At 30.3% G+C, this 23,849-nt stretch overlaps 1 protein-coding gene and 1 long non-coding RNA gene across 2 annotated transcripts in view; one reads left to right on the top strand and one right to left on the bottom strand.

Moving 5' to 3' along the window:
• Positions 1–13,219, top strand: part of LOC118182127 (proton myo-inositol cotransporter-like) — a 247,413-nt gene extending 234,194 nt beyond the window's left edge. The window contains exon 10 of the mRNA XM_085816583.1: positions 1,010–13,219. Within this exon, the coding sequence (XP_085672709.1) occupies positions 1,010–1,088 (79 nt within the window). The 3' untranslated portion in view covers positions 1,089–13,219. The remainder of the gene's footprint in view (positions 1–1,009) is intronic.
• Positions 1–23,849, bottom strand: part of LOC118182128 (uncharacterized) — a 105,390-nt gene that overhangs the window by 8,894 nt on the left and 72,647 nt on the right. The window lies entirely within an intron of this gene.

Raw genomic sequence — 23,849 nt, forward strand, 5'->3', positions numbered from 1 at the left:
ATATCAAAAGCTTTGCTACATCTAAACTTTTGATGTTCGATTTTATCTATTAAAATTATTGACTTATTAACCTCATACTGAAACTAGCTTATTTAATAATTCATTTTATCTTTATCTGTAGAAATACAATTTAGCATTATTATATATAGATAATTATATGAAATCTCAGCATGTGGTGAAAGGAATTATCAATAATACCACTATTACTATTATTGGAATTAAAATGTTCATATTTTCTTCGTTCATTTATGGTGCAGTGTTCTTGGAACATTTAACTGAGAATTCTATAGTGAGGAATTAGGCAAAAAAGTAATATAGCTATGCAAAATTATTCAGACATTTTATATTATAAACATATGCATAACTATACATTGTTTTACTTACTATTCCTTTGAAAATATGAAAAAAATTAAGTAGGTTTCTTAAACTACACAGCAAAAAATTCTCTGCTTCGTTGTCTCTTGTGTTTATATTTTTTATTTTTGTTTTTGTGTGTATTTTGTTTCTGTATATTTTCTTGTTTAGTTCAGTTTCATAAATAGAAAATGAATTTCAGAATTAGTATTATAATTTAAACTTTCAAGGAGTGTAGGAAAGTAATTTCAATTATTATTACAAACACTTTTTTGAGAAATTTTGGATTATTCTTTTCTCTTTAAAAAAAATAAAGAAAGAAATTCTTTAAAAAATTAGTAAATTATTTTTCCTTTGTGTACGCTTCTTTGCATTTATTTTTCGAATTATTTGTGCTATGTTGCAAGGTATGTTCAAGTATTATCCTTAACCTGCTCTGCCATAGGCACTACTGGTGTTGCATGATATATGTAATCATTCATTGAATTTGTGCATGGCTTTATAAATTCCTTTGTAGCTTTTTGCTTTTCCGTTCAGTGTTGGCATGCATGCGTGTTAATCTGCATGTTATAATGGTATATAATACTTTTTTTTTGTTTGTTTTTTGTATATTTTTGTCTTATTATCTGATTTTTTATGTTTCATTTGCATGTAGATGTCCAGCTGTATCTTTTTCATCTACCATCAAAAACGTGGAAGAGAGTTCAACAAATTTCCAAAAGAATGGCGTCTAGTTCTGTTACTCTTTTCATCATTTTAACTCTTCATTGCCTTTATTTTTGTATCATTGTACTGTTAACTGAAGCATGTGCAGAATCACTAATCCAAAGTAGATTTCTGCATTCTTAAACTGAAGACTAAATGAGCGTGGAAAATATTTTCCTCCCTTATCAGTTGCATCAGCCAGTTGAGTATCTTAAATATGTAAATTTATATTTATTTATGTAGGTGTTGCATTGCGTTGAGGTCATTGTATTTAATTGTCCACGGAAGGAATGAAATCATATTTTGTGATCAATGGATGTAATAAATGCACACTTAGTTGTTATTTTTTTTCTTTCAATAAACAATATAATGCAGTTATTTTTATATTTTTATAAATGTTATTATGCAGCAAAAGAATCTAATGTTAAAAAATTATATGTTTATGTGTGATTTTGAATGAATGAGTAATTTTACAAATATATGCTCATAATATACTCCTTTGAACAAATGTCATTTACAAAGGAATTTCGTCTTTGTAATGATATTGTTCTGAACTCCATTTCATTCCATTTTGTAATTTTTATTTCTTGTACAGAATTCAGGTGATATATAATGAGATACACGATGTATATATTGATTTTAGGTTTAAGTTATATTAATTAAGATTTTTAATCCAGTTGTGCATATTATGTATGCAGCTGCTGTATTTCATTAATAATGCAATAAAATATTCATTGAATAATTACCAGCATAAAACAACTAAAAAAGTAAATATTTATGTTTATAGTTCATAGAATTATAATTCATCATTCCTTTCTTCAATATAAAAAGCAAAGATATATGCAAGGCTTTTTTTTATTAGGTGGTGTATTTAATTATGGCAAAGCACACGAGGGCTATCTGCCTAAAGGGAGGGATGCCTTTCGTGGAGGACTTTCTAAGGGAAACTGGCTCGTATACATGTTACACATGGGGAAAACCACGAAAACGCCCATGCAGCCAGCCCGTTCGCGGGATTCGAACCTCAGACCGAACTACCAGTGTTCAGCGTCTTTACCGCTCGGCCGCTGGTGGGCTTTTTTTTTATTAGGAATAGTTCTTTTGTATTTGCAGTTAGTTCTCTTTGGGGGGAGATGGGTCCCCCCCAAGGAGATAGTGCATATCAAGTACCCAAAGTAATGTTGAAACATATGTACATATAATAAAAAAATGGATTTTATACTCTAAGATATTTATATTTTATTGGAAATCAATATTAATTTCATCAGTAAAAAATGGATTGACAATCTGAATACTGAATTTGGAACTTCCTGTTTTCTATTTGTCCTAAAAAATGGTGCTATGGCTATTTTATTCTTGATATAGAGTTTTAAAATAGAATCGGATGCTTATCTGTTAAATATATATGTATATACATCTTATATTGTTTTAAATTTTATAATTTGTCCAAATTTTTATTGTATGATGCTTTAATTATTTTGGTACTTTAGGGAGAAATTTTGAAATTTTTTAACCCTCAAGCAGCAAGTTAAACTTACTAACTTTGTAAAATTCCTTAATTTAAATGGTAATATTAATTCACATAGAATAATTTATCCCTTATCAAACTTTTAGTTAGTTTATTTGCCACTGAAGGCATTTTCCCAAATTCTAAACTTGAATTTGTTCACTGAATAGATTTTTAAAGAGCTATAAAAAGCTGGCACATTTTTAAATCGAACGGTTCTGATCATAGAAGTGTATTTTTCCTTTATTTTAATTCTCCATGATAATTAAAAGTTATACTTTGGATTCATGGAATAATTTCAATTTCCATTGCAGCCTTTTTTTCAAACCTTCTTTCATTTTTACCTCTAATTTATTCAGATAATACTTACTTTTATCATGTTGTAGTTGCACTGTAAGTTGCACAATAAAGTTTTTTTTATTATTTATTTATTACATATCTCAAGATCATGAGGATAAGTAAGCATAACAAATATAACAATTTCATATTTTCAGCCACATATTTAGGTTCATATATGTAAATAATAGTTTTAAAAATGCAGTGTTTTATTTGGGCTTTTCAATATAATTAATTTTTAACCAAGTAAAAAATTTGAACTAATAATAAAATTTTTGAACTCCGTTCATTTTACAAGAATCAAGAAGTCAAATAAAAAAGAAATAAATATTAAAAATGACTACAGTAATGAGTCTCTGTGAGACACTATACTTATTGGACAGGATAATTCAAGTGATATAAAACATTATATCATAAAATATTTACATTTTTATAACATTTTCTATAATAATAATACTATTAATATTTTTATAATAATGTGTTAAATTCGTTAAACTAATAAATTAATGAATACTGCAATAACAAATGTAATCTAAATGCATTTCTAATAAAAAATGTCTGTGCCTGCTGAAGGGTTATTTTTTAATTTAAAAAAAGTGTATTTAAATTTAATTTTGTAGTTAATATGGTTTTGAATTATGTGCTATAAATTTGCATATGCATGTTTATTACACAGCTTTTTCTCTACTAGTACAAATTATATTATAGCTCTTAAATGAATATTCTTATAAGCAGTGAAAAAAATTATTGTTTTACTAGTGTTGTATAAGAAAGACAGATGAAGTATGTACAGAAGATTGTGATGGATATTTCTAGAGAATTACTATAATGAAGAATTTTATTCAAAAAAAGAAATATAACAGTGCAGTACCCAGATCTCTAAGAAAAGGATTTTCATTTTTGTAATTAATTTCAGACTTCAGAAACTATAATACCAAAGCTGTTTTCTTTACAACATTATTTTTAAATATTTATCCGTAAACTTTGCAAATGAAAAAATACAATGAATATATTTATTGATGATTTTATTTTTAAATTATGTGATTGTCTTATGGAATGTAGGGGTTTTTAATGTATTTAATGCAAATGAAACAAATATTTATTGATGTAAACTAACTAAATGAAAATAAAATGACTAATTTATAAAAATACAGATTTTTTAATAAAAAAAAATTTTTAGAAGATTTCATAATCCTAGCTTCTGAAATTTTTCATATGATCTTCACTGAAAATTCAACCTATGTTTGTGTTAGCTGGTTAGTTTGTTTTTTTTAAGTAAAAATGCAAATTTTAAAAATTAATAAATAATAGAAATTTCATTATGAAATAATAATTAGAACAACTAAATTTCTAAAAAATAATTTAGAAAAGCATTAGTTGAACTCATTTTGGAAACAGTTATAGGTATAAAATATGTTTTATATAAATTATGTAGTAATTCTTCCTCCTTTCAGGAACTGCATATATGAAAACTTTGCATGTAAAGTTACAAAATTTCATTTCTGTTTTGGTGCATGAAATATTGCTTTATATGTTATACATTCACTGAAGCAATTAAATAAAATATCTAAATATTATGTAGTAACAAAAGTAAATGTTTAGAATATTGTGGAAAGAAGTTTCTGAGTGTAAATCATTTTGTATATATGTTATTCATAATTTATTAGGGAAGGTATTCCATTGTTAACGAATATTTTATGTAAACGGTCAAGTAATGTTTCTCCACCTATCAGTTTAATTTTTTCTGATGGATTTTGGTTAAACTAGCATAGATTAGTTAATCAAACTCTCTCTCTTTTTATCTCTTTCACTTAATCTTAGCATACATACTGCTTTTGAAATGTAAAATATCTAAATTTTTCACATTTACTTATTAGTTGTAAATACTATAGTTTTGCAATTTTTAAAGTAATTGTTCCTTGGAAACCCTGCCTTAATTCTATGTTGGAATAAAATCATTGTGTTTATTATTAATGTAAGTAATTCTATTAATTTGTTTAAGATAATGAAAAGTATTTTCAGCAAGAAAGTACTAAAGAAAATTCCAGTTGTAACATGCAATTTGGCTGAAAATAAATAGTTGAGTTTAATTGCTTATCAGATATAGCCCTTCAAGAATGGAAATGGCTAAAATATTACAGTTCTTAGAGCCTTTGAATGTCAGATGCAATTTGTTGGTGTTCATGTTGGACAACAAAAAATGAGCATGATATGTGCACACTGAATTTGCCTTATTTAGTTTCTTTGTTGTATATAAAAACTAATTTCATTGGTGCAAAATTTATTGTAACTTAAATCGAGGTTTCCATTCTCTTTGAAAGATAGGAAAAGGAAAAACGGTCAGAAAAAGTATAAACTGTATCCTTAAAGATCTGTGAAAAATCAGAACTTTTCCCCAAAAATCAGAGAAGTACACAGATACATGCTTTCAAAGAAAAAAAAAATTCGTGTTTTAAATAGACGCAGTAGACAAAAATTGCCGCTCTTGGGGGGGGGGAATGCAAATGAAGAAGGACTATAACTTTCATTTATCTTGCAGAAAGTATTCTGACACAATTGTAACAGTTTGTTGCTCACTTTAACTGCTAGTGAGTTGTGTTTCTCTCTTCTGTGTAGGAGTGTACCTGCCTTCAAAAAAAAAAAAAAAAGTAATTACGAATTTATTACACTGTGTCATTGGGCATTTTAATAAATAGCTATATCAATCACATGTATTTTTCGATCTAGTAATTTGTAGCTTTTCAGTTTTGTTTTAAACACCAAAAGCGTAATGTTTATTATAAATGATAATTAATTTTAAATTCGTTTTACAAAATGGACATTCTCATTTCCTTCGAGCGTTTGATATTTCTTTCTGAAACCTTATTCTACTTCTTCACAAATGGTTTAGTTGAATATTTCTTATATTCTTTGTTTTGCTTCATAGTAATAAGTAAGATAGATTAAATTTTTTCACTGTTCTTAGTAATTGGACTGTATTTTATAATAAACATGTAAAATTATTTAGTTACTGATACATATTTTGATAACTAGTTCATAATTTTAGTTAGGAAATTAAAAGCTTAATTTAATCGCAAACTCCGATTAGAATAGATTGATTTTATTTCTATTCTGCTGCATACCTAAAGTCCAAAAATTTCAAATTTTGAGTTTTTTCTAGTATTATTTATTTAATTAGGCTTGATGGCTGCATGAAGTCTTTCTCTCTTACCTGGTGAAATGAGTCCTTTTAATTGCAACTATATAAAGAAATTTTTAAAATAGAGAAATGAAGAAGAAAATTTTAGTTTAGATGCTTATGTGGGTGAGTATGTATAGATGAAAATAGTTGGGACTGTCCAGCTCTTTTGTTTTCTTGAACGGTCAATATTGCTCTGTGTGTAAAATTATTTTTCTAAGCATGTTCTGAAAACAAAAAACTAAAAAAAAAAAAAAAATGTGAAGAATATTTTTTTCGTTTTAGCAAAGATTTAAAAAAGAAAGGCATTTGGGGGGGGGGGGCAATTAGTGTCCAACATGAAGAACTGTATTTCATTTAAGTAGCTGTTTTTATGTGCTTTGTAATTCATATAATAATTTTTAAAAAACTAATAACTTGATATTCTAAATAAATTTAAAGTTTAAAAATAAAATTTTAAGTTATATAAATAAAATTTTTAATTTGTCATTTTCAGCTTCTTTTCCCATCCCTAAAGAAGTGAGATATGTTAGGAAGGGTGTACTCCAATTGCGCTGATGAAAATCCCCCCCCCCTCGCCCTGAGATAGTCCAACTGCGCCGATCAAAATTTCTTTCCCCCGTTGGCCACAGGGTTACAATTTTATTTTTCGAAGCTAACTGTAGCCAAGAGAAAAATAAAAATAAAGAAATATATTTTCTATAAATGAATAGTGGATTTGTTGCCAATCTAGAGAAACTAAGCTTCGGCAACAACAAAGATAACGCTTTCTTTTATTATTATTGCGAATTAAGTCATGCTTAATCCTTTCTGGAATTTATTCCAGGAAATAAGAGTTTAAGATTTCTAGAGTAAATTTCTTAGGGGTTGAAATTTAAAAAATACAGCGGAAATGAGAAGAGAATTTAGATCTCTTTCATATCATAAGTTTATTAAGCATTATATACCTTACACGGAGCACGCACTCCTTGAAACTAAAATACGGACATAGCGGCACAGAAAAATATTTTTTGAAAAGAACTATGTAGTAATGCATAAATTAAAAGAAATTAAATAAAAACTATCAAAGAAAATGTATAATAATTATTACATCAAACACTCTCTTGACCGCAAGTGATAAAATTTTGTTTTCTCGTTTATCTTTCAGCAAAGCTTATACAATTAAATAATCACTTTCATTCGCGTAAAATTATAAACAAATGTAAATTATTATAGAAAACGCATAAAGTTAAACACTACAGTGTGAAAGGAAAATTCTGGAATAAAAATGTTAAGAAAATTAGATGAGAAATAATCCATAATTTATTGATATCCATATAAACTCTATGCTTTTGGAAAAAGTTACACATAATTTGCACTGAGGTATCAATCACTGAAACCAAGTTAATTTCTTTCCTTATTTTTCTTATCAGAGGGATTTGTAAAAAGACACGCTAAGATGAAAAATTTGCAATATTTTTAAAGAATAAATTTTAAAAGTATTTTTACTTCATGAACTGAAATTTTTACTATACATTTTTACACAGTAAATAAGTGCAAAAAAAGAAAGAGTTAGGGGATCACTGGGACTAGAAACTCGGGTCGAACTACCAATGTTTAGTGACTTTTCCGCTTGATCATAAGACCTTTTGAAATTAGGCTGAACAGTATATTAAAGAAAATAGAAGATACAGCACACGTAATATTAGGAAGTAGCATAAAAGCATAAGTGAAGAAGGCAATGGCAACTAAATCATTCTAATCTAAATGTATAACATTATCAGTATCTGCTATTAATTTCAATACTGCTGAAAAAATTATAAATGAATTATATTATAAATCACACGAACTCGTTGCATTATAAATTACAACAGTTAGAAATATTATTAGCGTGATTTAGCGACCATCTTTGTTAACAAATAATTTCAAGTAATTAATTTAACAAATAATTCAGCCTGAAACTAGGTTAGAAAATAAGCTACATGCTGAAGATTAAGCTTTGCCAAGATATTAGAAACATATTCTGTTAACTAGAGTTGCGATGCAAGAATTTGTAAAAATTATCATATAAATATAAATTGGCATAAATACAATACAAATTATATAAATTTTACATACATGAAAACTTGAGTACAGTGCAACAATATGTGAAAAAGGAATGGATTAAAAGGGAGACTGAAAATCCCAGGATATAAATATAAGGAAGTTTTTTCTTTTTTTTTTTTTTTTTTTCTTTTTTTTTTTTTTTTTAATTATAAAAATTCTGATGACGCTCATAATTATCAATTTATTAATTAAATGTGTGTTAGAAATTAAATGTATGCCAAAGTACATCAGTTGGAAAACAGAATAAATATTTTCTAGTATTAGAATATGGAATTTGTTAAAAGTTCGTTTCTAGTATTAAAATATGGAATTTGTAACCAAGTTAAATAACCTTAAAATAACTTCAATGATTAAAAATGGAAAGCTTAATACGGGAATATATTGCAATAATATTAGTGTGAATTTAGAACGACTTAAGAAGTCCAATTTTTAGATTTAATAAAGATAATTTTTATAATTAAATTACAACTGTTTACCTAAAATGGTAAATTTGAAAGTTAAAACCATTCTGCTGTCTAAGAAGATTTGTTAATATTTATCTAGACAAGAAACTTATTTAAGGTGAGCTACAAATCCGAAATTTGATACATTGATTATGTATCTGTTTTGTGTAGGTCATTTATCTATCAATTTTATATATATATATCAGCGACTAAAATCTACAATTTGAAAAGTTTTTAATTCTTACAGAGAATAAAAATGATCTGGCTCATCATTCCTTTAAGCATCATAAAACTTTAAAATGAGTGTAAAAGAAATTTATTTTTTAGCACACGCCAGACTTTAAATTAATATTTGTTTTACATGCACAATTTTTACAATATTGATAAACGAAAATAAAGGCTTGCAATCTCAATAGAATGTCCCATTAATGGCGATAAACGACTTCTTGTAGCACCCAATCTTCTTGGAAGAAATGGGGGACAGGAAACGTCGCGCAGTTCGTGGATTAAAAAAGAGGGGGACGGGGATTTTCGATCAAATTTGGCGCAGTTCGTACCCTACCGTTAGGAATACTTGTCCTTGAAAGATTTAATGTTGTCACTTCACAAATTTCATTGCTTGAATATCAAGAGGTATGTGATGCAAATCACATCCGAATGGAGAAATTAGGTGGAAAACTTAGCAGATTTAAAAGCAGGAGTAGAAGTAGTAACGTTATTGTGTTATATATTTCAAAAGAAGTCAATTATATTTTTTGTCTTCACTATTTACATCTGTCCTGTGTGTTATCCTGAATCTCATGCAGTGATAAATTTTGCGTTAGGCTTTGTAATTTAAATCAGGAAATTCTTATTATGAATAAAGTTCTAAAACTATAAACTTTTAAATGATGAAAAAATTAGGAAATGAATATGATAAGGAATTAGTTGAAAATTATGTGAAATCAAAAGTTTTTAAATCATAATGGTAAACATGCTAAGAGGAGGGTTGTGTGAGTAGTATGATACTATAAAGGTGAATATGTATAGGTCTTGCTCGTACGTTGAAAGTTTTACTAAAATAAATAAATGAAGCTGTGGAAATTTCATGTCATTTCCATTTTTTTCATCTAATTTATTACTATTAGAAGCAGAACAATCATTGATAAAATTTAAAAGAAATTATTGCTAACTGCATTTATGAATATAATATATTAAAAATAAAATTACATAAAAACAATTTTATGTATAAACATTATGTAAATATATTTTATGTATAAGTTTTAATTAATATGGTATTCATCAATTGGCATTATATTTAGCTTATCAACGTAATATCATTCTTCACTATCAGTAAGGACAACAAATATTTAAATTTGTATCTTTTGATCCTTTACCTACTTTCTTTCTGAATAAAGAAAGTTCCATAGCTGTAAATGTACTCGCATTGTTGACTTGGAGAATGAGCTCCCCATTTTTATTTTTCATGTGAATAGATATTGAGTGTTAAAAGAATTACTTTGAAGAATATTTTTATTTATTTAAGTCATCAGGTAAAATTTGCTGCAGTGCAAATGTAGTTATGTATTTGCCTATTAAGATGTCTTGAAATAAATAATATTATATCATATACTTTTATACGGCTGGTTATAAACAACAATAATGAATGCCAAATTAGTAAGAGGAAATTCCAGTGCAAAGTTTCAGTCGAGTATAGTATTTATGATAAAATATCATTCGTGAACTTTACTTTTCAGTTGTAAGCTGGCGTTTTTAACGTCATTTCTATTGGTCGTCTCACTTATAAGGACAGTCCGCGATTTGTAATTACTTCTGCTGGTATGGCCGGGATTCTTAAATGATAAGAATAGTCGATCTGATTAATCAGATCAGCTAAATTCATCGACTCCAGTAAGGAGAATTTTTTCAACTAGAGATAACATTTAGTTTCCAGAAAAAGTCGATTACAGGTGTCAGCAGTAAAGGAACTTTTAAACTTCAGAATTTCAGATATTCAAAAAGTGAATTTTATGAACATTTGAAAATTATATTATGAAAAATATGTAAGACAGGAACACACAAGAATCCCAGCCATCTGAGTCATTCTCAGAGTAGGCATGCTGCAAAAGACATGCAGTCTACTTTTCTTTCGAATATTTTCTTTTATTCTTTCATATTAATTTTTATGTAAAAGCTTCTGTAACATGTTGTAAGCTCTTTGACTACTGAAATTAATCTTTCATAATGTATCCTAGACATGTGCTTTCACAGAAAATTTTCAAGATGGGTTGAGACTGAAAACGAATTGTTTACATCAAGTTCTTTGACTACTGAAACATGCATCCTAGACATGGGCTTTCGCAGAAAATTTTGAAGATGGTTTGAAACTAAAAACAAATAATTTATATCAATAAATTTTTTATTCTTTAATTTCGGAGGCTTACAAGTAGTGCTTCTATACAAAAACTGAAATTTTTCGATTTCACCATAGTCATGACCCATTTCCCCTTTCCCCTGCAAACGCCCATGATTTTTATTCTTAAAGTATGGTGTAATATTGGTATGGTATAATTTTTATTCTTAAAGTATGGTATTATATTTGTACAATATTGGCATTATGCTAGTGATAAGCATACTGGTACCAACTGATAGTAAATGTTTAGAGTGTATTATAAAGTAATTTTATTAACTTCTAATGTAAACTAGTTTACAAAAAATCTTTTCTGTCAGTTGTATGAAATGCTGTTTTTTATATGTTGTTCACATACGTACATATTCCTATAAATTGTAAATATTTCGACAAAATATATATTTTATAAATTGTAAATATTTCTTTAAAATATATATCTGTAAATTGTATATATTTATGTTTTATTAAATTTCCGAATTACTATATTCTACTCAAAAGAGAAAAAAGGTTGTATCCACAGAAATGAATCTACTTTTTATTTCATATATCAAATATTACAGCTAATTATCTTTTGCAAGTTATAACTAAACAGTGAATTTTTCTCTAAAATCCTGTTCAATATTTATCTAAATGAAAAAGAAATTCGGAATATTTTCATATAATATTGCCTTATACTATTTTCTTCAAATGTGTATTTTAATGATGATGTTTGAACTTTATAAAACAATCTTCTTCGATATATTTATTTCTAGCACATTTCTAGCACATTTCTGTTTAATAATGCACTTATAGCTGTGTGTATACCTGAATATTAAGTGATAAAAGAATATCAGAAAAAGATTTATACAATTACGAAATGTTACTTAACTGCGTTATATAATGTATAAAGATGGAAGCCACTCTTATAATTAAATACAACCTTACACTTTCACTTTTGTATCATTCATTAATTGCAGGATAAATAGTATTTCTATAGCATATTATGTTTTTCTTTTATATGTTTAAATGTTTAATTTTTTCAGTTCAGATAACAGGCTGTAATTTTATTCTCTGAAACGCGTATACATAGGATTCCTGAAACTAAAAACAAATTATTATTATTATTTTACTTACTCTACAGAACTTTAGTTCTTTCAAGTAAATAAAGTAATATAATGTTTTCAGAGTTTATACTATATTAAAGTAATATTTGTTTTAATATAAGGAATTTGTGATAAAGCATTGAAATTTAAATGCCTTTATATATTAATAGATTGCAACACTACTTAAAACTTCTGTATTGTGTTCTTATGCACTGCCTTTATTAATTGTATATGTCCAGTTTTATCAAAGTATTGATGAATTCAAAAGATCAGTTCTTTGAAAGCACAATAGCTTCTGAATATGAAATAGAATGTCCATGTGTATATCAAAGTATTAGATGAAGAAAATATTATCCACTAACTATAAAACTTTAGTTTATTTTATGAAATTATTATGTCGTTATTGGCAAAATGATTGATTTTGTAATGCGTTTAAGTTTTAAAATATAAATATTAATTTGCTTTAAAATCTTTTAATGTAAATTAAATTCAGAATATTTTTAATTAAAAATTTGTTGCAACATTTACTGTTAACATGCACCTCCAAGATAATATATTTGAATAATGATATTTTGCATTAAAAATATGTAAATTATCAACGAAGCCTGTAAATGTTTTTATTATACCAGGAATCTGAAAGAAAATTGAAATGTTTTTAGCATCTTGTCATGCTTGTGTGGAATATAAACCGCACATTTTGGTCAACAGCAATAATTGATGCCGTCTTATTAGTCATGCTATTAGCAAATGCATGTACTAGTATATATTTCATTTTAGCACTCTTTGATGAAAGATCATAGTTTTGTGTATTTTTAGCGAGATACTGTGTATTTTAGTGCATAATATAATATTTCATTGTTATTGTATTAAATCTTGGTCAGTTCTTAAATGTTTTTAACTGAAATTTCGCTGAGAAACAAATTTAAAATATCTTAGTTTACAGCATCTTGTCATGAGTATTTAGTGATTTGAAGTACTTTGCATATTTGAAAATTAGTTCATTATTACACTCTTAATTTACGTGATTTGTTTTTCTTATTTAGAATTCCAATAGATAATGTAAATGTAAGTATATTATTCATATGAAAGATGTACTTATTTTGTATTGTCCCGAATAAAGTTTTCTGAAAAGAAAGCATATTTTTGGTATGTATTTTTACATAACATTCATGATAATACAGCAGTTACTGCTGAAGCTATTATAGCTGTTCTTAAATTGAGACAAAACGCAGCTGTTGTGCTTCTCAGTTTTTAAGATAGTCATAATTATCCTTAACCTTGCCTTGCGCTGGCAACCTTTGGCTGTTTATCTTTTCAACCTTCTTTTATTTAACATAAATTTTTTACATCAATTATTTGAATCATTGGTTAGTTCCCAGTTTACACATTTTTGAATTTTGTTATTTAACTTTTACAAGCTAGGTTATTAAGTAGATGAGTATTTACAATATATACAGATATTTACTGGTAGTCCTGAGGTCGTTTGTGCTGGTACATTAGTTTGTTGTTATTAGGTCGCTTGTGATACGTATACGCCGTGTTTGCTGTGATGCTTTCTGTGCTTAGTAGTTATTGAGGAATGACTTCAGTCTGGAAGACCTAGACTAGAGTGGGTGGTGGTGGTGGTGGTGTACTTAATTATGGCAAAGCACAGGAGGGCTATCTGCCTAAAGGGAGGGATGCCTTTCGTGGAGGACTTTCTAAGGGAAACTGGCTCGTATACACGTTACACATGGGGAAAACCACGAAAACGCCCATGCAGCCAGCCCGTTCGCGGGATTCGAACCTCAGACCGAACTACCAGTGTTCAGCGTCTTTACCGCTCGGCCGCTGGTGGGCTCCGGACTGGAGTGGGAAATGTGTATCTCGGGGTGTAGCTGCAGTCCTGAAGATAGTATGGCATCCGCGAATGAAGTTGGGGTGCCGCTGGCATATTCACAAAGCCTACAGACCATTTCTCTAAGGTCTGCTCTCATTGGATGAAACATCTGCTTGGCGGTCTTATTTGCAATGGTGAGTTATCGCCCTGCAGGAGTGGTAATTAACGCCAAACAAATGGAAACGGAGTTTATTTCATTCAATATTTTTTTAGTTTATGAATGAAAGCTTGGAGGAATTGTGTGGAATATATTTTAAATAACTTACTGATCTTATTAATAGTTTATTTGTATTTGAATTTAAACTTTTAAAAGTACGTAATTGCCTTTCAAAAAAAGGTGTTTACATGGAGATAGGATATGCACTTTTTCGTCATTTCTGTTAGAAAGAGTCTATAATGTAAATTTCCATAGCGCATTAATTTATACAAATACAGGAATATTAAAAAATAAACCAAATGAAAACATTCAGTAAACATTTAAGGGCGTCGGATACCTATTCATTTTTACCTAAATTATGAAAAGTAAGTATAACTAAAATTATATTTTATTCCATTATGCGCTATTTCTATTGAAACGCTTTTCGGGATCTTGGATCGTAATCTTGCTAGTGGTACGTACTACAAAGAGTACAAAACAGTAAATAAAAATAAGAAAAATTAACAAAAATAGAGAAAAATAAAGGCGTTTAATTTTTAACACCGCACCGGAAGGCGAAAAGACAAATAATGAAAAAGTCATTCAATAAAATTAAAATAAAACTAAATCCGTGTAGAGCAGAGTTTATGAAAGCTACGAGCAGGGATAGAACCGAAGAATTTTTTTCGCGCTCTTTACCGCTGAGCTGCGGTTTCTCCGGAGGGTCATGCACAATTTTTGGTACACCACGCTCAAATACAAATTCTAAAGGCGATGAACCAAATGTCGCCAAGCACTAGGTTCTGTAACCCTACGTTTCCTGTTTTAACCAATCGGAGCAAACAGCAGTAGAAACGGTCTGTAGGCTTTGTGAATAAGCGTGCCGCTGACGCAGCTCATGTCTTGGTGGAGAAAACGGGTAAAGTAACTCGGAAATCGACCTTGGGTCTGTGTAAGCCTCCTGCAACAACTTTTTTTTTTTTTTTTTTTTTTTTTTTTTTTTTTTTTTTTTTAATTTAGACATGAGTTGAACAGCTCAGTTACGCTATTTTTGTTTGCGATCCTTAGTTCCTCGCCTAGGTTCTATGTTAAGTTTGTGTAATCATAAGGCTTTTCTCCTTTTAGTTGTCTACTACCTTCCTGATTTCCATGTTTGTGAACTGGACATGTGGTGTATCTGGAGGGGCTTCCGCGCTTTCCCTCATTTCCTTGTCAGGGCAGTATCCTCTGTTCTCGGATCTTTGAAGAAATGCTAGTTAATTTTGTCTCTCATGGTGTCCTCTATCATTGTTGTGGTAGTCTTATTTCGTTTGGTAATGACATTTAACCATAGGGGACCTGAACTTTTACCCTTGACAGTATTGTAGAATATAATCCGAAAGGTGAGGAGATACAAACACTATCCCAGAAGTTATCACATGAAGCTCTTGTGGCTTCGGAAGTTGATAGGCTTGTGGCTTCGGAAGCTAGTTCTCTTTTATAAATCTTCCCATGTCTTATCCTTTAGTCCGTTGATGTGCGCTGGTGGTCCTGACCGTCGTAATGCTTTGACCCTTTTCCGATTGTTGTTATCTCTTGGGTCACCAAGGGTTACTCTAATGTATTTTGTTTTTACCGCTTCATATCTTCATAAATTTCTTTAATGAATAATTTTCCCTTATCTGAGAGTGTATCTCGGCTATTCCTCGGATTGGTAGAGTTTGGCTGTAACTATTTATAGTTTTTGTCTAAATTTGAACCATTTTCCACGTGATAGCTTCATATTTCTATTTATATGTTTCTTTACATTAGATTAAGTTTATGATCACTAAAGATTTCTTCTTCTGTTACTTCCCAGTTCATAAAATCTCTTGGTTCCATCTTTCAGATTAGAGTAAAATCTTCCATGAGCCGGAGAATATTGGTTGGTTGCAGGGATCGTGGTACTGCTAAGCTTGTTAAGTCCAGAATTTCACAGATTTTTTAATGCCCTGTGGTTCGGATCTGCTGGGTTTCAGATTGGCTGTTTACCATTGAAATTTCTGCTTATTATGATTTGCGAGCTTTCTTGTGTTCTAAGGATGTGTTCCAAGGTAGCTAGTATTGGATGCATCTCTTGCAATGGAGAGTATCAGGAATGGGTTATTCCCTTCTATTCGTACTATAGTGATTATCTGAGTACTTAAAAACTTCCAGGGCTGCTAGAGCTGGATTTGTTTTTATTACTGCTGTCTTTGCTTTGTCTTTCAGACAGAATTTTCGAAATTTGAGCTGAAAATTTTGAAGTTGATTTTCTCTATCATATGACTGTTGTACGGTTGTTAGTTTTATATTACTGTACTGTTCTAGATGTTCTCTTAGATATCATGTTTCACTCTAGAATGCTATAAGTTAATTTTAATGACTGGTTGCTTATTCATAATTTATCCTTTTCAAGTTTTTGTACCTCCCTTTTATACCACGCGTACTTCCTCTCTCTACTATCGTATCGGGTGTTTAATCCCGCATTAAATTTTGCATTGATTTTAAGGAAGTTTACACATTTGAGTTTTGGGATCAGCATGTACTCTTCTGACGATCTTTCGTCCCACATCCTGTGCATTTCATGTTCTGTTTTCAGTTCTTCGTTACATAATTGTACCCTAGACATTGCTAACATTTTCTCTCCTCATTCTCATCTCATGTGTTACCTTAATGAACTGTCACACATTATTACGTCTCCGTTGAATGTTGAGTTTTCTCGTTTTCATTATAGATTTGAATGTAGTAGAGTCGATTGACCCGGAAAAATTGAGTCGAAACACCCGAAGACATTTCTTCCTTTGTACTGAATCCTAATTCTTTGTAGTTAATTAAATTGATCAATACTTCAATATTGGCTAGGTTAGGTGACTGGAATATGGGAAAGCATATGAGGGCTATCTGACTATAAGGGAAGATGCACTCATGGAACATTTTCCAAAGAAAAATGGCTCATATGCATGTTACACATAGGAATCGAACCCAGGTCGAACTACCAGTATTCAGAGATCTTAAACACTCGTGATCAACTGTAGAATACATTCATGTTGGATTTTTTATGAGACATTAGCTTCCATTTGTTACGTTACTTATAACTGTTTATAGTTTTGCTTTCTTCTTAATTTATGGCACTGAAAAGAGCCTTTTTTCTTAACCGAGTATTCTTTCTCACTAAGATCGTCGTCTGAAGAACCTGAAATATCCGACTCATCAACATTAAATTTCACGCACTGAACGGTGTTCTCCAATAGGCAATCTAATTTTCACATGTTCTCTTTTCTCTGCTATTACGTACATCACTCATTGCGAAAGAGTTGCCATTTCGATACTTTCCTCAATCAATTTATGGACTTCATTCTTTTTTTTTTTTTTTTTTTTTTTTCTAAAGTTCTGTTTTCAGATGCTAGATATCCTTTCATACTACTCCATATGAGTTCCGCTCGGTTCGTTGGCAGTTATATGGTGGCCAACAAAGCGCAATGTATCCGTCTTCAGCAGCTAGAACATGGACGCAATTCAAATTGTTTTTGAACATTAGAAACGAGAACTAAAAGTTCTGCTTTCAGCATATTGGCTCCCCGAGGAATATTTTTTCTTGTGTATCAAAGCTAAATGTCTGCTTTCCTTGTACTTCAAGAAAAAATATTTTCAAACAAAACGCTAAGGTAAGACGCATTATCCAACACGATTACACTGTTAGGTTGCAAGTTAGGCGGTAATTGTTTTACAAATCAGTTTTCATAGTATTCTGCATTCATTTCCTCGCGATACTTTTATATAGCATGCTTCAGGAATAAACTAGTCTTCGTTCTCAACATGAACAACTATGCGCCGTGAATCTTTTCTTGAGAAATCAACTAAACCGTTGAAAGGCCGCTCAAAAATGCTCTCTTAGCACTTTTTATTGTCGTATCCTGTAAAATTTGGTTTTAGATTGCCCAAATTTTACCCAGATTTCATCGGTATAGTCAATTTTCTTGCCCTGTTCATGATATTTTTTATATCTGTTAGATATCTGTGCCTGCAGCACTGAATATCGTCCTGTTTAATCAAATTGATTTTATGTCCAAACCCAGAATGATTCATTATTTGTTCCACTGCGCGAATAGACATATCAAGCAAATCAACTTCATCATTTAATAACTTTTGCCGCAGTAGGAATTTCATTCCACAAAAAGAAACCGTGAACTTTTCTTCGTTTTGCTGTTAAATTTAGCCCATCATATTGTTTGATTCAGATTTGCGTATCGATTTTTAGCGGTCGTTTTTCCCCGGAGTTGAAAATACGCCATTTTCTTTCAGTTCGATTTTCATAGGATTTGTGCTTATCACTGAAACGCCAATTAAATCAGCAGTAAAAGTCACAATTTCGTTTTCAGGTTTATTAGAAAAATGCTCCCGTAATTTGACAAAAATATTCATAGCGATAACGTTAGTTAGTTAACGTTGTGTAGTGGTTGGAAATGTCGAAGATGGAATAGATGCCATAGCAACTGCTTTCTTATCTTCCCGGTCAATGAATGAATGGATAGTTAATTGCTTTTCTCAGCTAGAAAGAGCTGCTAGAATAGGTCGGCTAGAATTCTCAACTAGAATAGGTCAGGGCTGCTGGAATTGGCAGTCTCGCCGGTAATGCCAAACAAGGCGATGCCTTCCTATTGTCATCGACTGATTGACATGATATTAACAATTTTTGGAATTAAATGCTGGATGTAACGTAATCTATTGTTTCATGCATTTTTTTTTTTCATTCCTTTCTCTTTGTTCGAAATGGTAGAACGGTGGACGTGTACACTTTCTAACATATGCAGTGGTCTCAAGTTGATTGATAGTACAGTAGCAAATTCTAAATAAGGAATCAGAACTTAAATTGCTCTGGAGCCTTTCTCAGGTTTTGAGATAAATCATAATTTTAGCCGGAGCCCACATGAGTTCTAAATAAAACTGCTTCCGTACTTCCTTTCTGTAAGTGAACCACAATTTCAGCAAAGAAATTTTATTTTAATAACAAATAATGCCTTACAAATCGCTTCTAACTGCTAAATGCAGGCCTGTCTTTCCCTCTCTCGGACACAAACCTTGGACAGGGATTGAGACTTTCAAAGAAAGAAAAGCTTCCCACATGTCAAAGGCTTATTCTCCAGGAAGCGTAATGAATTTATGACAGTGGTTAAAATTTTCATTCCTGAAAGTACTGGAAGTGATAACTTTAGTCGTGCGCGTGCCACGCTAATGACTTCCTACTGCAGATCTGTAAACTCTTTGAGCAATGTAATCGAACGCAGGGGACCACTATTGGTACTTGTACAGAGGAGGCTTACGTTTATCCTCACGTTTCTATCATATCGTATCCAAAGAAAATTTTTGCTTGACGACCTGAATTACATCGACAGGGCATCGCGATAAAGCCTTGTACTCTTCCCTCTTTATTTTCAAAGCAATATTTTTCCGTTAAAATATCCTTCAACATCCTTATATTGCTTCTAAAACTCTCATTATAATAGTTTTTATCGTATTTCGTTGGTTTGCTGCAAAAAGGAGTGGTTTTTGTATCCGTCATCCCTTGAAACAGTGCCTTATACACAAAATCAAGGCTTAAATTCAGACAGGGATCGGCTAAGCTAATTCTCAGTTTCTGTGTGTAATTGTAATTTCAGTCTGAAACCCAAATAAAACGAGTTTGGATAAATTATTTTTTATTTAACTGTTTATAATTAATTTAATAATTTATTAAATGTCTGTTTATCTCTTTAAATATTCTTTAATTTAATAATTCAATTATTAGTCCAAAGGGGCAATTTTCCCAGAAGGACTATTAATTCCGTTTTGGTATTTTGCGTTGATTCACAACAAGCGTTGTTTCACTTTTCAAATTGTTGCCACCAAATATTATCGCCCTGTATTATAGTTAAAATAATTAAATAATGAAGAATCTGCATAAATGTATGTATACTTCTCGCACTGTGATAAAACAACGGTACCTAGAGCCATCAAATTTTTAATAACGTAATCCTCTTCCGAATATGGGCATCTCGGAGCTCAAATTGGAATTTTGAAATTTGTTTTATTATCGATTTCATATTTTGTAAAACTTCAATGAATTTTTAATTAACAAACTTAAGGATTTCAAAGCGAGCAATGGCAACGTTGTACAAATAAAAAATAAATAATAAAATAAACAAATAAATTATCTCCAGCTCGCGAGACTGACTGTGTATCGAAAATTCTAAAGACATGATCATTTTAAAATTATTTTTTGATATTGCTCTTAAACTAATTTTCATGGTTAAAGTGCGAAGCACATGATATTTTATAAATAAAGGTAATATACTAGAGACATTAGGTATTTTTTTTTGGAAGCAGGAGTTATGAAAAATGAACAACGTCTTCGCCGGGAATCGAACCACGGACCTCTGGAACATACGCCCCCAACGTGCAGACTATTACACCACGAAGGCACGCTAAGAAGGCGGAGAAAATACGTTTTAATATAATACAAAATATTTTTAAAAAACGCCCCTTTAGACATAATTTAAAGTCTGAAACCTTTAAGATTTTTTTAATTTTTATTTATTTTTTTGTTTAATTTTTCCTTCCTTACTGACAGTCTTCCGTAGGGCTTCGGTACTTCTAATTTTAGAAATTAAATAATTGAACAAAGTAATATTATAAAAATATATTGTAGAATATAATGTTGTTGCGTATGAACGGGTTCATAGTGCATTGATTCCAATGAATGTTTGACCGATTTTCAAAAATTGCAATATCTTCAAAATGCAGTTTCGTCTGATGCTTAATTCTGCAAGACGTATTAGGGGATTCGCAATAATTTCTGAAAATTATAAAAATGCTTGGGACACTTTACTCAACCGATATCACAATCAGAGGGAATTGGAATTTTCTCGGTGTAGAAAATTGTTTAATCTAAAATTTGCAAAGCCAACATCTGATTTCATTCGAATGATGAAAGATATTTGTAATGAAGTAATTCGGAATTTTAAAACACTTTATCTGGAATGTAATCAGTTAGTGGAAATTTATCTGATTTATGTGTTACAAGATAAGCTAAAGGATTCACTTAAAATCAAATGGGAATTAATGCTACAGGATAAGAAATTTCCATCTTTAAAAAATTTTCTTTCGTTTTTTGAGAAACAACCTAGAAGCCTTTACACTGTAAAGGGAAATTATAATAATCCAAACAGATCAGTAAAATCTATCGAAAAAAACTTTTAGTCTTAAAGCAAGTGTAAAACTGAAGCAGGATTCTTGTGCACTTTGCCAATTATTTGGCATTTTGCCATTTTTAACATGCGAGAAATTTCTTAAAATGAATATTGATGAGCATTGCAATTTCTTAAGAAAAGAAAACCTTTGTTTTAATTGTCTGAGACCAAATCATAGTGTGTCCTCATGCCGATTCACTACATCTTGCAGAGCATGAAAACAGAAAAATCACATATATCTTCTTACTTTTCGTACTTATTAAAAACATTCAGCTGAAAGTCGTTTACAGTCTATTCCATCTCAAAATCAGGCCATATGTTAGTCTTCGGGTAGCACCTCGGAAGAGCAGCAATTTTGCTTCGCAGGGAATGTAAAGAATTCTAATTTAATTTTGCTTACTACAGCTGCCATAAGCATACAAAATAATCGAGAATATTTTCATAAATGCCATTTATTAATTGAAAATGGTTCTCAAGCATTTTTAATCACTGAATTTTGTTGCAATCGACTGAAAATTTCATTTCAAAATTCTGAACACACGATTCTAAAACTTATAATACAGTTGCCGTACGTGCTACGAAAGTACTTATTTTAAATTTCACTCCTCATTTTAATAGCGAGAACTTTTATATTAATGCTGTAGTAGTCAAAAGGCTGACGTCAAATTTACCAAACTTCGATATATCAGAATTCAGTTGGCCTTACCTAAAAGGATTACAATTGCAGACACTTCTTTTCACATAAGTAGACGTATTGATAACATTCTGGCTACAAATATATTCTTAGAGATTTAATTCAAACTGGAACGATAGTGGAAAATCAAAATCAATATTCGGCTCTAAATTCAAAATTGGGTTGGCTCATCTCAGGAAGGGTGTCTGTTTCAAATCGAATTCAGAATTCCTTAATTAATTGTCATGCCTTAGCAGACATTGAAAATTTAATGAAAAAATTCTGGGAAGGCAAGTCAGTTCCACATGTGAGTACACTAAACTAAAAAGAGCTGAACGTCAAGGCATTTTATTTAAATCACACTTGTCGAAATTCTGATGGCAGATTTGTTGTCACTTTCTCACTTAAAAATATAGCTGAGTTGGGAGATTCAAGAAATCAAGAGAAGGGGCGCTTCTTTTCCTTAAAAAGAAAATTTCAACAGAATCCAGAGCTTAAAACTCAATATATAACCTTCATGCGAGAATAGCAAACTATGAATCACGTGCAAGTGTCGAATTTTCAACAATCAAATGTCGAATTTTCAAAATCTCATTAGTTTTCTGTTTACCTCATTTTAGAGTTAGGAAAGATCAAAGTAAAACTACCAAATTACGGATGGCTCTGCAAAGCCTGATTTAGGATTTTCTTTAAATAATTTTCTCTATACAGGTCCAAAACATCAAAATGAATTGTTGAACGTCCTATTAAAATTTAGATCGCACTCACTGGAGATATTGAACAAATGTTTCGGCAAATCCTACTTAATAAAAATTATGTTGATTTCCAGAGAATCTTTTTAAGAGAAAACCCTGAAAAACTGCTTCAAGAATTCCAACTCATGGCAGTTAACTACGGCACTACTTGTGTTCCGTATTTGGTCATTTGAACATTAAAACAACTTGCTATAGATGAACAAACGAGTTTTCCAGAAGCTTCGAGAATCATACTGAAAGATACCTATGAAGTTGACGTTCTCACGGAAGTCAGGAATAAGGAGGAAGCAAAACAGTTAGGCACACAAATTATCGAACTCATAAAAAAGGCGATTTTCAATAAATAAATGGGTATCAAATGAACCATCAGAAAGAAAGGAAGGTGAAGAAGATAATTTTAAAATGGCTCAATAAAAGAATAATTTTTCTTTAGAAAACTTCGAGTTCAATAAAATTGATTTTCAAGAAAGATGAACATTAGTTTGTGATAAGTTTGTAATTTATAATATTTTCTCAATGAAATCCCTCAAATGTTCAGCTAATTGATTATGAAAAAACTCAAAAGGATTATCATATACATCTCGAAGGCAGCTGTTCCTATCATGAGTCTCACTTGTGATGAAATGACAAAATCAGCTAAACAAATATTTTGATCACGCCCAACATGCTCGTCTTCCATGAAGGAATCCTTCTTGTGCTTTATCTAAATCGATTAAGCAATAACAACTGCAAAGTCTGAACATAAATGAATGGAACTTTTTCTTAAAAGATTAATGAATCATATTTTACTGATTGGTGTTTTTTTTTTTTTTCAGCATAGAAAGCTATAGAAAAAGTTATAAATTTATTTTATCAAAACTATCCCCCTCTTTTAGCTAACTGACTTCAAATTATTTTATTTTTCTTAACTATTTTTCTTTGCATGGTAATGTGAAGATAAAGTCTAAACGCCGAATGCTGGAAGTTCGCAGGCAAATATGCACTTTCACGCAAGCGCATAGCCTCTCTCTGCAATGTCCCATCGATAAATGAAATAAAAATAACAAAGATAAAAATAAAAGCTCTCGTTAGGGAAAAAAAAAAAATTCACAACGGAGGTTA

Source organism: Stegodyphus dumicola, chromosome 5 (genome assembly GCF_044657685.1).
Source record: "Stegodyphus dumicola isolate Sdum_Otavi_A_Nest chromosome 5, ASM4465768v1".
In the NCBI taxonomy this organism is placed as follows: Eukaryota; Metazoa; Arthropoda; class Arachnida; order Araneae; family Eresidae; genus Stegodyphus; species Stegodyphus dumicola.